The sequence below is a fragment of the Staurois parvus genome, unplaced genomic scaffold, assembly GCF_062004578.1.
Source record: "Staurois parvus isolate SC_StPar_1 unplaced genomic scaffold, SC_StPar_1.0 ptg000202l, whole genome shotgun sequence".
NCBI lineage: Eukaryota > Metazoa > Chordata > Amphibia > Anura > Ranidae > Staurois > Staurois parvus.
Window position 1 is genome coordinate 3,813,118 of NW_028317998.1, and position 17,747 is coordinate 3,830,864.

Sequence of the window (17,747 nt, forward strand, 5' to 3'; positions counted from 1 at the left end):
GCATTATGCACACTATAATAATCTCCTCCACCAAACAGCTTAGTATCTTATTTATGCATCAAACACAGAAGACATGGTGGGAGGACGTTCAGCCTAAACCACACATTGCTTATGTGTTTAGCACTTTCCTTTAAATTGAATGTAAAGAGGCCTCATCTTTTAGCCAAAGATTCCTAGACGGCAGCTTCTTCCATTATTTACAGCCTGATTATCCACCACTTATGGCCACTGTTTGCTACCCTTTACCTAACCTTCAGTCTCATCAGATCTGCAAGATACTCCCCAGGGCACAAAGCAGCCTCACCACACTCTACTTTGAGTCTGGTAATAGAATCGGTGTGCATTAATGTTATATTGCAGCAGCTGGCTGAATAAATTATGTATAAGTATTTTCTAACTAGAGAAACAGTTTTGTTTTTCCCAGCATGACCTAAAAGAATGGTACATTTTCTCAAGCAGGACAGAAAAATGTTGTTACGAGCAAAGGCTCTTTTGTCTGTACTATTGTTTTTAGGGTGACATATACTGAATTAACCAAAAGTTTTGTACCAAAAATGTACCAAAAAAATGGAACCTCTGTCAAAATCTGTTCAATGTTTTTCAAATACAGCCCACATATTATTATTATTATTTTAAAGCTGGCCTCCAAACATGTATTTACAATTCATTAAATGTAATTTTACACAGAACTAGCCTAGCTACTTGCATGTTTAAATTTCTATCTTGTGTAATCCCCTAGGCCAGCCTCTCTTAACCAGGGTGCCCAGGCACCCTGGGGTGCCTTGAGGTTTCTTCAGGAGTGCCTTGGCAAAATGTCTACAAATTGCCCAAAACTTGTATACAAGCCAGCGGGTGGAATACATCCTGCCTTTTAGTTACACAAAGCCACAGGTTTTCATTGTGCACCATTACAACCTTCTAGCCGCCAGTATCCTAACAACCAATGACATCATCAGTTGATAAGGAGGATGTCAGCTGCCTACACAGCATCCTAGTCTGATCCTCTCCATCAGTGTTGGGGTCACATTAGCTCAATGATGGAGAAAAACTGAGGGAGAAGAGAAACACTGGAATACTAGTCAGTACCATTGTGCAAAAGTGTATTTGCTTTGGAAGAATAAATTGCCTCTAATGTTGGGTGTCCTACATGTGTGCGTTATATAAACCTATTAGAATAGTTTTTCGCATATTAGAATGGGGTGCCCTTTTAAAATTATGGACAGTCTTGAGGCACCCCATTTTAGAATGTGGTGCCTCATGACTGTTCATAATTTTAAAGGGTGCCTTGGGACTGTTCATAATTTCAAAGGGTGTCTTGACTGAAAAAAGTTTGAGAAACAATTCCCTAGACAGTGACAGTCACAGCGAGATGGAGGGCCAGCAATATGAGCTACTCGGCACATGACTACAGTAGGGGGACACAAAGATGGTCATCTGGTTGATTCTGTTCCTTTAATGTAAAGTTAGCAGATTGGGAGTGAGGCACTTAATTTATATTCTTCACTGCTGTATATTCTTCACAGATCATCACAGACCTGGCAGTACTGGGTGCATAAAAAAGGTTCAAATATATGCATTTCAACTCTGTAAATCTGTCTATATTATAAAGATGCTGAACAGCCCCTATAGGTTTATTGAGACGCGTGTTGACACCCCTCCTGCGTGCCGAGCCACTATTTTCTGCACCTGCATCTGCCTTGGAGCTGCACACAAGTAGCCTATACAAGTGGATGGAAACGCAGCGGCTGCACAGACACAGCTGGATACGGCCACATGTCCAAATTTGGCATGCATGCAGGAGCGGGTGCATGGATCAGAATGCACACTGTCTGCTTTGGGATCTGTGCAACCGCTCCTCCACCCATGTTACATTTTGACATGCAGCTGTGGCAGTGACCTGATACAACAAACAAGATATACCTGTGCTCAATAGCTAGTGCATGCATTTATCCATCAGGTGCTAAAGGGGTGTAACCACATATTAACACTAGAAATTCTACTTTGACGCAGCTGGCCAGCTTACACATGTATTGCAATATGTGTGAACCAATATCCCTATTTATTGCAGAGTCTGCCTGAAAGGGTATATACCAGTGTGCAGAGGGTCCTTCAGAGTTTCTGGTGACCTGATACAGACACACAAAACAGAAGCTCAGCATTCAGGGTGGGTATCAAAGTCTCTCTGGATGATTCGTAAAATTACAATGAAATCTTTAGTAACCCTATCGCCCTGACTTGTGTTTGTAAAAAGCAATGCCTGGTCGCGTGTACTGACCGGCCACCTCCTGCGTAATAATATTGGCCCATTGCATTAGTGAACAGCCTCACTGGCCAAAGTGGACACACAGAGCAGGGCATTTTAAGCCAAACGCACGTTTGTAAACTCTTTGTAAATCAAGGGGAGTTTAACCCCCCTGGCGGTATTCCCGAGTGTAGGTTGGGATTACCTTTCAGTACCAAAAGTGGTAACCAATCCCAAGCTACACTCAGGATTACCCTGCAGCGTTGCTCAGGGATTCCCTCCAGCACTTACCTTGTCCTGCACTCCCGCGATGTCCACCCTGCAGGGTCCCCAGCCATCTCCTCCGGCTGACGCCGGCATCCGTCTTCCGTGTTCTGTTCCCTGCGAGCGTCGGGACGTATGGGGACAGAACCGGAGGGAAATTCAAAACATTCACTCAATATACTAAAATCTCATAGTATAACATTACTGTATCAAACCATTTCACATACATTTTGTCCCGAGTGCTTTGTCCAGTGCCCTGCCTGCATTTTTACTGTTCTTTCTGCCTGGAAACTGAAAAATGTCCATGGCATCCAAAAAGCGTCCCTTTAGGTCAAACGCGGTTTTAGACCAGCTAGAGAACAGCGATAGTAAATTAGAACTACTTGCAGAATTGAGTGATAATGATTCGTGGGGAAATTCATCAGACACTGAAAACGATTTTGCGACTAAACTCAGTGATGTGCGAACTTGGCGCTCTATTTCAAATTTCACTGTTTTTGGTTTGATTACATTATTAAAAATGTATTATTATATTATTTTTTATGATTATTACATTCTAATTTATGATTTCGTGTTTCAAATTTTATCATACCCGGAATGTTTACTAGACACTTGTTCGGACAGATTTCAGTGAGTTATTCCTAAGAATTACAGGCCTACAATAAAAAAACAAAAAAAAACAAAAACATTTCCATGCAAAAAATATGTACCACTTTGACCACAGAAATACTGACATAATCAGACCACTAGGGAGGTTAAAGAAGGTAATCAGTTCCGTCAATGCTGCTGGAGTTTGTACAATATGTACAAAGTCAATATGTTCTTGGAGTGAGTCCACTTTCTTACCTGTGCCATCTTCCAGTTGTGCAAAGTTACAGATCTGACTGATGTTGGACATCCAGCTTTGCATTTCCTCCTCTGTCCGAGCCACCAGGTAGAATGTTCGAAAAGCTGTTTTTACTATGAACACAAAACTGTTCTGGAATTCCTTCTTAATCAGGTTTACCCCAATGTACTTCTGGACTTCACACTCATTTAGGTCTATCACCCGGATAGGCTTCTTGGAATGGTTATTCTTGTAATATTCTAAGACATCTGGGTTCCCACTCATCCTTCCACGACGCAATACAAACCAACGCTTCCGCCATATCTGAAAGAGAGACAGATACATTTGTTTTGACTCATCGTAAACCTATATTGGTATGTACATAAATGCAGCCAGTGCTACAAGCTATAACAATTCTTATACCATACGTTTCATAACAAAATGAAGACAAATTCGGGTAGCTGCCTCTAATGTCCAAAGACAGTTCTGAGTGCTGGATATGAGTCCTTTGTCAACCTTCAACCGGCGGGTTGATGAAAAAAAAAAAAAAAAAACCTGACATGATTCCCCCATCCACACATTCATGTGGATGCAGGAGTCCTCCTTGTTTCATTGTATTCTGACAGCAGGGAGCCCTCCCCATACAAATCAGCACTGCAGTCTATTGCCTGCAGCACTGACCAACTGACCAACTGACCAACCACAGTGGCCATACATGGATTGAAATTTAGCCAATCCCTGCCAGACAAAATTTGATCCACGTATGGCCAGCTTTTGCTACAAGGGCAGAAAATCTGGTTTTTGCTTACTGCAGTTAAGTAACATTTACAGAGCTTGTGCCTCTCTCGCCCTTTGGAAGGACAGTGGATTAGCAACACACTGATATACTCATCTCCTTGTAACTCTGCTCTCCTCCTACCTGCATGTTCCATGTTAGCACATGAGCACTGCAGCATACCTGACTGACTCTTCAGATCTTTCCCAGTCTGATCTCTGGTGTACAGAGTATTGCAAGAGGTGGAATATCAAGTAAAATGCAGGTACTTGCTTATATTAAACAAAACCAATACATTCATTGATATACAACTACATTCATTTGTGTCTTCTATATCTAGCACGGATGAGTGAGAACACTGTGTGGGATGGTACTTTTATCCTCCCTTCAATAATGCCAAGCACCCTGGAAATTACATTTCTCCTCCACCCTACCAATGTTGCAATGCTGCAGACCCACAGTGTACTGTAACCCAATTATCAGTGTGCAGATTTATAATCTGCTACTGTTGGTTACTGTGCATCATTGCATGCTATGCCACATTAATAAATACTGTATAATAATGTACTGCAATAAGTTACAGATATATACCTTGCACACAGATATATACCTTGCACATAAAAGCTTGGAAGCACAAGCTATGTGCAAATAGTTAGATAACTACAGACTACACTTAAATATATATACACTATATTGCCAAAAGTATTGGGACACCCCTCCAAATCATTGGATTCAGGTGTTCCAATCACCTCCATAGCCACAGGTGTAAAATCAAGCACCTAGGCATGCAGACTGCTTCTACAAACATTTGTAAAATAATGGGTCACTCTCAGAAGCTCAGTGAATTCAAACGTGGTACCGTAATAGGTTGCCACCTGTGCAATAAGTCCATCTGTCACATTATCACAAAGTGGAAGCATTTGGGAACAGCAGCAACTCAGCCACAAAGTGGTAGGCCACGTAAAATGACAGATCAGGTCAGCGCATGATGAAGCACACAGTGTGTAGAAGTCGTCAACTGTCTGCAGAGTCAATAGCTAAAGACCTCTAAACTTCATGTGGCCTTCAGATTAGCACAACAATAGTGTGTAGAGAGCTTCATGGAATGGGTTTCCATGGCCGATCAGCTGCATCCAAGCCTTTCATCACCAAGTGCAATGCAAAGCGTCGGATGCAGTGGTGTAAAGCACACCGCCACTGGACTCTAGAGCAGTGGAGACGTGTTCTCTGGAGTGACCAATCATGCTTCTCTGTCTGGTAATCTGATGGATGTGTCTGGGTTTGGAGCTTGCCAGGAGAACAGTACTTGCCTAACTGCATTGTGCCAAGTGTAAAGTTTGGTGGCGGGGGGATTATGGTGTTTGGTTGTTTTTTTAGGGGTTGGGCCCCTTAGTTCCAGTGAAGAGAACTCCTAAGGCATCAGCATACCAAAACATTTTAGACAATTTCATACTCCGAACTTTGTGGGAACAGTTTGGGGATGGCCCCTTCCTGACATGACTGCACACCAGTGCACAAAGCAATTCTGGAAGAATGATCAAACATTCCCATAGACACACTCCTAAACCTTGTGGACAGTCTTCCCAATAGAGTTGAAGCTGTTATAGCTGCAAAGGGTGGGCCAACTCAATATTGAACCCTACAGACTAAGACTGGGATGCCATTGAAGTTCATGTGTGTGTATAGTCAGGAGTCCCAATACTTTTGACATTATAGTGTAGCCAAAAGTTAGAGTATTAAAGAATATGTTACCCCAACATTTCATTTTTTTTCTATGTGTCTGTTGTAGCAAGTAGTTGTATTAGAAGGTATCCTGTTCTCTTTGTATTGCTTCCTTTGTGTGAAACATCTGGACCTATCAGTCCCCTGCTTTCCTATTTTAAACTGATTACACTAGACATGGGAGTACATCCATCCCAGTATGGTCAGTTTTCTGGCTGTGCTGGGAGAACAGCCTGTCTGTCCTCCAATGGGCAAGATTTGTGCTTCCCCTGCACAGCCATTCACTGGGAAGATTAGTGTGCTGTTTCTCTAAACTTCACTAAGCCCCTTATGCATCTGAGAACAGAGGTTATACAGTATGATCACTTCTAAAAGAAGGAAAAAACATTTATTTACAATTACAAATGGTTTGCCTTTCATTCCTAGTATAAAGTGGTTCTAAAGGCAGAAGTTATTTTTTCACCTTTATGTATTCTGTGCATGAAGGTAAAAAACATTTTGCATGCAGCTCTCCCTCCCCCTTATATTTACTTAAACCCAATCTTGATCCAGCAATGTCCCAAAAGCAGCAGCTCTCTGGTCTCTCTTCCTCTTCACTGGACAGAGAGGAAGCAGCAGACGCCATTGGCTCCTGCTGTGTCAATCACAGCCAATGAGGAGAGGGGGCGGGGCTGAGTCATGCTCTGTGTCAATGGACATGCAGAGCCAGTTTGGGAGTGGGCATGCACGAGTGTCCCTATATCAAGGGACTTGCTAGGGGGCAAGTCGGCAGCAGGAGGGGCCAGGGGGGACCCGAGAAGAGGAGGATCGAGGATGCTCTGTGCAAAACCACTGCACAGAGCAGATAAATATAACATGCATGTCATTTTTTAAAAATAAAAATGTATCCTTTAGAATCACCTTAAAATGAACGACTTGTTTTGCAAAGCGAGGGTTCACATATTCTTTAGTTCTGCCTGTTGTTGCTCACAAGGCATCTATATATTTAAGAGGTTTGCACTTGACTAAAGACTGAAATTTTATGTTTAGCAGATTGATCTAAACCAGAGTCTCCGAAATTTAAATGTGAAACAATAATTTAATAGTCTGAATACAAGTGAGACATGTTTATAGGTCAACTGTAATGCTAACCGACTCAAAGCTGTAATAGGGAAGACAGATCCTTTTTGGCACTACAAAACAATAGGTGAAATAGCCTTTAATTAAAACAATACCATGGGGAACCTAAGCATTTCCCAGAAATAATATCTAAAAAAGGGGAAGTAGAGATTAATAAGTAACCAGATGATATAGCAAACAAACACAGAGCCCACTACTTCTCCAAAAATAAAATGTGTGATAAGACAGTTATAAAATTCGCAATGTTCCTTGGAAATGAAGAAGGCAAACATGAAAGATCCTTTCAGACAAAAAGAAGATCTCTGCCAATTACCCAGTCTGTGTAGTGCTATGTAGCTAATGTGCACAAGATGAGGGACAGGACTTTAACAGGTGTAACACAGTTTACGCATGCTATCAGTAGCAGGATAACAGTGACAACCTCACATAAAAGTCAGCACTATGCCAATGATCAAAGCATCACAAATGACGATCATGCAGTATACAGACCTAAATTCCAGGTGTGGCAATTGTTACACAGTTACATAATGTAAATATATTTATGTGCCACATCTTTGGAAGCTGGAAATAACTGTAGTAGGCACTGCTACTACAGTGTATGCCACTGGTTTCCAGGTCCCATGCCAACAGGTTGCACTTTTGATTAATGCACACAAGAGGTCACTTTTATGGCCTGGGCGCCATTCAGAGAAACTTTGAATTTTCTCAATGAATGCAAAGTATTCTCTGATTGGATGAGGTAGAGATCATGATGTCACTACCCACCATAGCAAAAAAAAAACAAACAAAAAAAAAAACAGTTACTATAGCATTTACAATTACTACACAAGTCATACTGTAAGTAAATGTTATTGAAAATGGCCTTTCCTTTTCAACCTTATGAAAGATGCCCGCTTCTAGATGGCCTAAAATAAGTGAACACAAGGTAATAGTTCTATGATTTCTGGGACTCACACATTGCACACATTTGTCATAGTAAGGGTCAGTCCACCCAGAAATTATATTTAAGACAGAGATGGGGCTTGGTGGGCTTAGGCAGCCTCTGGCTTTTTACATATCTTGGATGCTCTAACACAGCAGAGGTCAACTGATTATGTATTGGGGTCTAAATTGTGACCCCTGAGATAGAGCGATAAATAATCAACATTTAAAATGCTACAAAGGAATGTCAGAGATTGTGGATGTGCTACAGGAGTTGTTGGGGACTGGAGATCAGCTTCAGTCAAAAGACTGGGACTTGTTCCTTAAGACTGCTGGAGTTCACTGCCATTACAGCCCCTTTACAAACCAGTGATCCCACTGCCAGTACTAATTGCTGGGGTTTGAGGGTCATCACACATGTAATAAAGGACTGCATTTCGGTACCAAGGCTCTAAAAGCTGCATTTCTCTGGCCAAATTCTTGACTCTATTTCTGTCCATATAGGAGTTTTGATTCCTATCACTTTTGTGAATTACAATTATTATTACAATTGAAAGTTTCCACAATAAAGTATAAATGCAAAACCCAGCAGGGAGAGTGGGAGCCCCTTAGAATTGTGATAGCAAATGTGCAGACCTCACCAAGAAAGTCCTTGAGAGATATAAGAAAGCATCAGGTGGTATAACTTTCTAGCATCTATCAAAAACTTTGGTATTTGTTTTATGTGGAATGACCCTTCACAAGAGCAAAAGATTATCTGCAGCCTACTTCTGATCTGTACTGTATGTACTGATAAACTGAATATTCTGAGATTTATTGTATTTTCTGTGTACGCTTAAAGTGTTACGAAACCCAGGACCCTGCATTCACCAGGGGTGGACTGACAACTCATGGGGCCCCCGGGCAATAGGGGATCATGGGGCCCCTGTGTCCTAGCCCAAACTCAAAAAAGCCTATGAAAAAGGTACCAGGGGCATCTCATGGGGCCCCCTACTGACCCCGGGCCCTCGGGCAGTGCCAGAGTTTCCAAATGGTCAGTCCACCCCTGGCATTCACTATATTTGGTCTCCCACAGTACACAGAACATGGAAGTGCAATTATTTTAGTAAATAGAAACTGCTAAATACCCTTTCTCATTAGCAGTCGTGTGACTTCTATCAGTTTTCATTCTGCCCTAGGAAGATGCAGGACCCCTAACCTCTGTCTGGACAGTGCTGATTGCCCTGTGCTGATCGCATACACTCTCCCAAGAAAAAAAAAAAAAAAACCTCTCTAGCAATACACACCAAACTGAGCATGTGCAGAGTGACTCCACATTATATATGTCTTATCAGGAGATAAGAGGGAGACACTGGAAGAAGGGGAGGATCAGAGAAGGGAAGATCAAACAGCGTTTTTACACAATGCAGAGTATTAACACCTTAGGTTCCACAGTGAGTATAACAAGCATGCTTTACTGCATATATATATACAGACTGATTTTACTGTTGTGGGTTTAGTAACATTTTAATGGAATTTATTTGGCTATCACCTGGGCAGAAGCCAAAACTCACGCACGTGTGCTTTAATTCCCATATCCTTTACGTGTGACTTTATACTTTACCCAGTACTGATAGTTCAGACAGGTTATGTCCTGTTTTGGGGTCTAGCACAATTAAACACAATGTTCATATGTTTTTGAACAATACATGTCTAGGTTTTCCCTTTAATTCTTTGGGTTAGTTGTAGTGGAAATTTTGTGGTATGAGTCAGTGGCCTGAAATGATATCACAGTATAAAATCAAATAACTATTCATCAAGAACAATAGCAATGACGATGTCTAACCTTAGTTTCTAATGAAAAAAAAAAAGCTAGGAAATCGTGCATTCTTATAGTAAAAGATGTTAAGGACGCATTTGCCCTATCAGTAGCTCTAACAGATTTATCAAGAAAGTAACCTTCTGTAAGTTCTAGGTTATACTTAAAGTTAAGGTCTCTTATCTATAGTTATGAATAGAGTAGGGAAGGGTATAAACCCATGCCAAGTCTTTAGTGTTGTCTGTGTCCCCAGGGGGTAGATTCAGCCTATTTATCTTGGTGGACATTTAACAGGAAATTCAAAATTTTGAGTTGTCACCAATACAAGAATAAGAGGGGAACTCATCCAAAAAAGGGACATTTGTTGTTACAGTGGCACGTTTCAAGGAGGGATTTATCTCACTTTAGAGTGATTTTGTCTTACTTCCTTTTGAGTCTCCAGAATAAGAAGTAAAGGGAAATATCCCAAATGAGATAAATGTAGCAAAATAAAAATACAAAATGAACAGGGGTTTTACGTATCCCCACCTAAACAAAATATAAATGTATTGGCAATACAAACACTTTAAATGCATGAACAATATGAAAATTTAGAGGATTTTCCACTAAATTTCTCCCCATTAGGATCCCTACAGCTCCCAGACTTTACAAATGAAGATAGAGCTTCTCTTTTTTTTTTTTTTTAATTCTTTTTATTCAGTTTCAAAATTAAAATACAAAACAGAGCCTATTGGGCCTTCCCAGGCTAAGCGTAATATTCTAACAACCAACTAAAAAGGTAGGCTTATCCAGCATGTAGGATCAGTCACAGTATTTTAAGACAAAGAAAAACCCAGGGTCTTCGAAAATGATAGGATAGGATGAGCACTCTCCAAGATTTAGGCTAGGTGTGTATATGTGCGGGTGGTGTCGCAGGGGATCTGCACAAAAATCCGTGCAGCCGCACCACCCACTCAGAGGAATGCAGACCCGCGAGCGGGTGCCATTAGTTCTAATGGAAACTGGAAAACACAACCGTGCTGTGAACCTAGGTTCCCATGCGGGCTGCGTTTTCCAAAGAAGTGCAGGGACTTCTTCCCAGGGGGGCACTGGAGTCCATTCAAATGAATGGGCTTTCGTGCCCGAGCAAAACGCGACCCGCATGGCCGCATATATGTGAACCAGGGGTTACCCCACTTACCAGAGTAATGTAATACCAGTAAAATCACAAGGGTCACCATAAATCCTATTTTAAACCAAGGCAAATAAAGCAGGAGTCTCGAGGTGCACATTAGTGGATGGAGAATCTACCCAAATATCCTACACTTTATGGACTTTTTGGGATAGCCCCGTAATAAATAAGTGGCCTTATACATTGACAGAGTCTAACTGACTAACCATTTCCACAGAGTAGGGGCTTCTTCCCTGAAGTTAGCTTACTTTCTACTCCACCTAAAGTGGAACTAGAGGTAAAAATACTAACCTTAGTTGCAACGGTCCAATGTCTGCAAAATCCCTCGGCATCTTCTCCATGGTTTCTTTCAGGTGCCAGTCTTCGGCTTTCTTGCTGGTGCGAGATGACGTCTCTCCCATGTATGCACAGGAGTGCAGTCATCCCAGTCACAGACAGTGTGCCAGAGTGTAAACCTAAATATGTTGTATACAGGCGTGCGCTAGTGATGACAATAAAGCAGCTAGTACGCAAGATATAGATAACAATCCCTACAAGTATATGTATAAAAAGGTGCAGCGCTAAAAACACAAAGTAAAAAGGTATCAAGTGGAACCATAAAGTGCAACATATAAATATATATACACAACAGGAAACACTGTTCAACAGGTAAAAAGTTTTGGGCATAAAATTAGCTAATCTTACATAATTTTGGGGTGCTGAAAACGAAAATGACCCTAAAAAATGTTGATTGGCTCTAGTTTCCATGATATATTCACCCATCTAATGACGTAAGCCATTCAAAATTATGATGCAACTTCAGCTGCATATTGCGCAATTGATACTGGTGACCAATAGAAAATTGCATGTATTCTGAGATGATGCAATATTAGCCTTTAATTGCATCACTTCACTGCATAAAAGCTGCAGTATCTGTAGCTGATTGTAGTTCGACAGCGTCTTTACATTTCGTTTTATGCTTATATAGGCTACTCAGTAATGCCTCAAACTAGTGTGAATAAAGCAGATAATTTCTGCTATATCTGCGGTGAAATAACTTTTATCTCACAAAAAAGGAGGATAACGGGAATGATTAAGAAAGCCTACAACTTGTATTTTGGCTGCAAGATAGGAGACCAGGACAAGAGCTGGGCACCACATATATGCTGCAATTCTTGTGAGACGGCACTGGAGCAATGGTTGAATGGAAAAAAGGTATCTATGCCTTTCGCTGTGCCAATGATTTGGAGAGAGCCAACAGATCATGTTAGTAATTGTTACTTTTGTATGGTGCCTCCAATTGTAAAAGGGCTAAATAAGAAGAAAAAGTTATCTGTGCACTATCCAAATATTCCATCGGCAATACGTCCAGTTCCTCATGGAGAGGGGCTACCAATTCCTAAAGCACCAGAATCCTTCGTGGTTGAGTCAAGTGAGGAAGAACCTGAAGCGTGTAGTCACGTGCAGTTGTAAGAGATAGCCCTTTCCTCGAATACAAGAGAAAAGCCAAGAGAAGCAAAACCGACACAAACTGAAGACAAAACTAGTGAGAATCCTAAGTATTAAAATGATTCAACTTAGCTTATGGCTATAATTTTTCTTGGTAATCCTATGCAATATATTATGCCATTTAGGCTTTGTTATGTAGTCAATATCACTTGCTTTATATTTGTGGAAAGACATTTATCTATATAATTATTGTGCATTATGTAGTCATTACGCCTGTAGTAGAAAACTTTCCGTTTACAGAAAAACTAGAGCCAATTGACAAATATCATTGTTATATTTGAACTCAGAATGTGAAATTCATTAAGAAATGGATCCTTTTGTTTTCAAAACTGGCAAAAAATAAAAATTTGTTGAACAGTGAAATCAGCAAACGGTAGGAAAATAAAGTCCGTGAGTAAATGTGATAGTAAGTGCACTAAAGTGCAATAAGAATTATTCAAAAGTATTATAAATGATATTCACGGTTGCACTTAATGATTTGTACAACAAAATAATCATAGGTCCATCAAACAGCCACATTGCTGACATCACGCCGCCAAAGGACAGAGCGGCGATCATTTAGGTACTTGTCATTTGTGCCTTTATCACTCCACGTGGATGTTTTAACTCTGCTTTGTGAATGCAATAAACTACTACACTATATACAAATTTCTGGCTCCTGTGGTTGAGCTATCTTCCCTAGGGCAAGGGTTTCTCCTTCCACCTATGTCTTTGATGGAGCAGTACATTTAACCCCCTAGCTGCCTCTTCACCTCCAGATGTGATATACCTTCTGCCTGTTATCATATACCTTCTGGTGAGTGTACATCCGCCCGAGGTGGTGGATTCCACTGTGTGAATGATCTCACGTTCACATCCTGCACTGTATGAATATAAGGACATTATTTGAACGCAGTTGTTTGATGGAGTGTAAACTTAGCTTGACACGTGCAGCTCATTGTACATTATACCGGGGATTGCAAACAGGCAGGAAAATGTGTATTATTGTAAAAGACATTGCATGTCTCTTCTGCAATAAAGACCCTGCCTATTCACATTGTTTTGTTAGTTTTGCTTAGAGGAACTTCAGACAGTAATACTAAAGGCAGCAATACAGATACAAAAGAAGTTCACAATTACATTTGGACTGAACATCATAACTCAAACAGATGTTTTTGAGGAACTTCAGGAGGAACAAATTCACCTTTTGACAACATTAAATAAGCTTTCAGTACTAATAGCATTCATGGAAAGTGTCCAACATACATGTGTAAGCTTTGGAGCTTTTATATTAGTACAAGACTAACATTATTGCCCTCGGCTCAAGGGTCTTGTTGAAAGTGCAGCTGACGGTAGAGGAAGTGGTCAGAAGACGTGCAGGTGGCTTCTGGGATAAGATACAGCATCCTCTTCTCCTGACCTCTCAGGAAAAAGCACTCCACTCATTTAAAGGGGAAGTTACACGGCCCAACAAAAATATTTTATTAGTTCACAGAAAACTGCCAACTCAATTGTTTTATAATCTAGGCACGCTGCCGAGATTCGGGGTTTTTGAATATAGAAAATATCTTACAAGCTGCTAGGAGATAGCAGAGGTGTTTGCCATATGACATAATCTTTTCTGAATAGAGGGAAGAAAGATAGGCAGTAGCCAACAGCAACCAAATGTCCCTCTTTCTCAGTATGTAGCATTTAGAACATTTTATCAACTTAATGAGATGTACACACCCCTTTATAAAAGACAATGTTTATCAAGTATCCTGTGGCATGTTTCAGTACATGTGAAGTACTACATATTTAACCACTTCCCCTCCACCCTATAGCAAAAATACTGGTACAGGGCAACAGGGGTATGCAAAATCACATATACAGTGGGGATCGAAAGTTTGGGCACCCCAGCTAAAAATTTGTATTAATGTGCATAAAGAAGCCAAGGAAAGATGGAAAAATCTCCAAAAGGCATCAAATTACAGATTAGACATTCTTATAATATGTCAACAAAAGTTAGATTTTATTTCCATCATTTACACTTTCAAAATAACAGAAAACAAAAAAATGGCGTCTGCAAAAGTTTGGGCACCCTGCAGAGTTAATATCTTGTACTGCCCCCTTTGGCAAGTATCACAGCTTGTAAACGCTTTTTGTAGCCAGCCAAGAGTCTTTCAATTCTTGTTTGAGGTATCTTTGCCCATTCTTCCTTACAAAAGTCTTCCAGTTCTTTGAGATTTCTGGGCTGTCTGTAACGCACTGCTCTTTTAATGTCTATCCATAGATTTTCAATTATGTTGAGGTCAGGAGATTGTGAAGACCATGGCAAAACCTTCAGTTTACGCCTCTTGATGTAATCCCCTGTGGATTTCGAGGTGTGTTTAGGATCATTATCCATTTGTAGAAGCCATCTTCTCTTTAACTTCAGCTTTTTCACAGATGGCATCAAGTTACCATCCAAAATTTGCTGAAATTTTATTGAATCCATTTTTCCTTCTACTCGTGAGATGTTCCCTGTGCCACTGGCTGCAACACAACCCCAAAGCATGATTGATCCAACCCCATGCTTAACAGTTGGACAGAGGTTCTTTTCATTAAATTCTGTGCCCCTTCTTCTCCAAACGTACCTTTGCTCATTCCGACCAAAAAGTTCAATTTTAACCTCATCGGTCCACAGAACTTGTTTCCAAAATGCATCAGGCTTGTCTATATGTTCATTTGCAAAGTTCAAACGATGATTTTAGTGGTGAGGACGTAGAAGAGGTTTTCTTCTGATGACTCTTCCATGAAGACCATATTTGTACAAGTATCTCTTTATAGTGGAATAGTGTACCACAACTCCAGTGTCTGCCAGATCTTTCTGGAGGGATCGTGCAGTCAAACGTGGGTTTTGAATTGTTTTTCTCACAATCCTGCGAGCTGTTCTGTCTGATATTTTTCTTGGTCTACCAGATGTTGCTTTAACTTCCACTGTTCCTGATGACTGCCATTTCTTAATTACATTCCGAACAGAGGATATTGACATCTGAAAACGCTTTGCTATCTTCTTATAGCCTTCTCCAGCTTTGTGAGCGTCAACTGTTTTCAGTTTCAGTTTTCTAGACAACTGCTTAGAAGAACCCATGGTGCTGATTGTTGGGGCAAGGTCAGATGAGTCTGGGCATTTAAAACCTTTGAGATTGACATCACCTGGTCTTCCCAGACGATGATTGAGAACAATCCATGACACTGGCAGGTCTCAGCTTGGCAAAGGGGGCAGTGCATGCTATAAATTCTGCAGGGTGCCCAAACTTTTGCAGACACCATTTTTTTGTTTTCTGTTATTTTGAAAGTGTAAATGATGGAAATAAAATCTAACTTTTGTTGACATATTATAAGAATGTCTAATCTGTAATTTGATGCCTTTTGGAGATTTTTCCATCTTTCCTTGGCTTCTTTATGCACATTAATACAAATTTTTAGCTGGGGTGCCCAAACTTTCGATCCCCACTGTACATACATTATATATATATATATATATATATATATATATATATATATATATATATATATATATATATATACACACACACACACACACACACATGATTTTGCCTTTCTGGGTAGGGGGCATGCGAGAGCCCTGTACCCTCCATACCCACTCCGCCATTCACGGTCTCAGCCTTCAATCATCGGGTCACGGCCAGTGATTACTCGCCGGCACCCAGTGATCGCCGAGTATCTCCGACAGAGGAGAGACCTGTTCATAAACAACACAGATATCTCCCCTGTCAGCGCCTGCACACTGCTTTGTATGGCTCTGCATAGCAGAGCCATACAAAGCAGTGTGCTTACAGTGGAAAGCACACACACAGCATACTGTGAAACAGCACACAGTTAACCCTTTGATTGCCCCACATGTTAACCACTTCCTGCCCAGTGTCATAGTACAGTGACAGTGCTTTTTATTAGCACTGATCACTGTATTGGTGTCACTGGGGATGTCAGTGACACCAAGTCAGTTTCCCCCCTAGTGTCAGAAAGCCCACCGCAGTCCCGCTACAAATCGCTGATCGCCGCCATTACTAGTAAATAAATAAATAAATAAAAATTCCACTATACATTTTGCCATTTGTAAATGCTATAATTTTCACGTAAACCAATTAACTGATACGTACTGGGATTTTTTTTTAACAAAGACATGTAGCAGAATACATTTTGGCCTAAATTTATGACGAAATTAGATTTTTAACATTTTTTTATTGGCTATGTTTGTTAGCAAAAAGTAAAAAACATTGTTTTTTTCTCAAAATTGTTAGTCTTTTTTGTTTATAGCTCAAAAAATAAATGCACAGACGATCAAATACCACCAAAAGAAAGCTTTATTTGGGGGAAAAAAGAACACAAATTTAATTTGGGTGCAGCGTTGCATGACCATGCAATTGTCAGTTAAAGTAATGCAGCGCCATGTTGCAAAAAATGGCCTGTCAGGAAGGGGGATAAATCCTCTGGAGGGCAAGTGGTTAAAGTGGTTGTAGAGGTTCAAGGTATTCAACCTTCATACATTCTATGCATAAAGGCAAAAAAACATCTTTGTGCAGCTCCCCTAATACTTAACTGAGCCTGATCCCGATCCAGCGATATGCCTTGTCTCTCTAAGGACTCTCCATCCTCATTTGTCAAGACACCAGCAGGAGCCATTGGTTCCTGATGTGGTCAATCACAGCCAGTGAGCCAATGAGGAGAGAGAGGGACAGGGCTGAGCCATAGCTCTGTGTGTGAATGGACACGGAGAGCAGAGGCTCGGGCAGGAGGGAGGGGCCAGGAGTGCTGCCTTTAATATCACTTTAGCTAGTATATACTAAAAAACACTACACGTAGGCTTTGAATAAGGCTGAACATCATATTTGATTGGATATAACTGCAATGAAAAAGCTTTAGAATACAAGGAAATGTAGTACTATACTAAAAACAGTTTTATTAGTCCATTCTACGATGCTGAAAGCCTTTATGATCAGAGGCAATTTGTCACTCTTTAACTTAGCTTTCTGCACGGTGTTATAAAGAAGGTCCATAAAATAAGTGTAAATGCCTACACTCAGATATTTAAGTGTACCTAAAGCCATTTTTTTCTTTTTATTTCTGGAGTGTTGTTGGGTTGGGAAAGTTCAGTAGGGATACATTTTAATCCATCTATGGCCATTCCTGTTTGTGAGAAGTCAATCTAATCATTGACTTCTCACAAGTGAACTTGTTGGAAAATTTTTGTTTGACCAGCGCTGCAGCCAATCGGCTTCAGCACTGATCATTGTATTCCAACAGCAGAGGAGTCCCCACTGTCAAAGTATAACACAGCGGGGAGGATTCCACTAATTACTTCAGTAGCTCACTGGCTGAATAAAATAATGATCTATGTATGGTTCAGTCTGTCTTATCAAGAGATAAGAACCGATGACTTAAACAAGGGGAGGAACA

General features: G+C 40.6%; 1 protein-coding gene across 1 annotated transcript in view; it reads right to left on the reverse strand.

The window, feature by feature from the left end:
• The window catches only part of GAB3 (GRB2 associated binding protein 3), a 151,448-nt gene that overhangs the window by 54,451 nt on the left and 79,250 nt on the right, over positions 1-17,747 (reverse strand). The window contains exon 2 of the mRNA XM_089678295.1: positions 3,353-3,656. Coding sequence (XP_089534421.1) covers positions 3,353-3,656 — 304 coding nt within the window. The remainder of the gene's footprint in view (positions 1-3,352; positions 3,657-17,747) is intronic.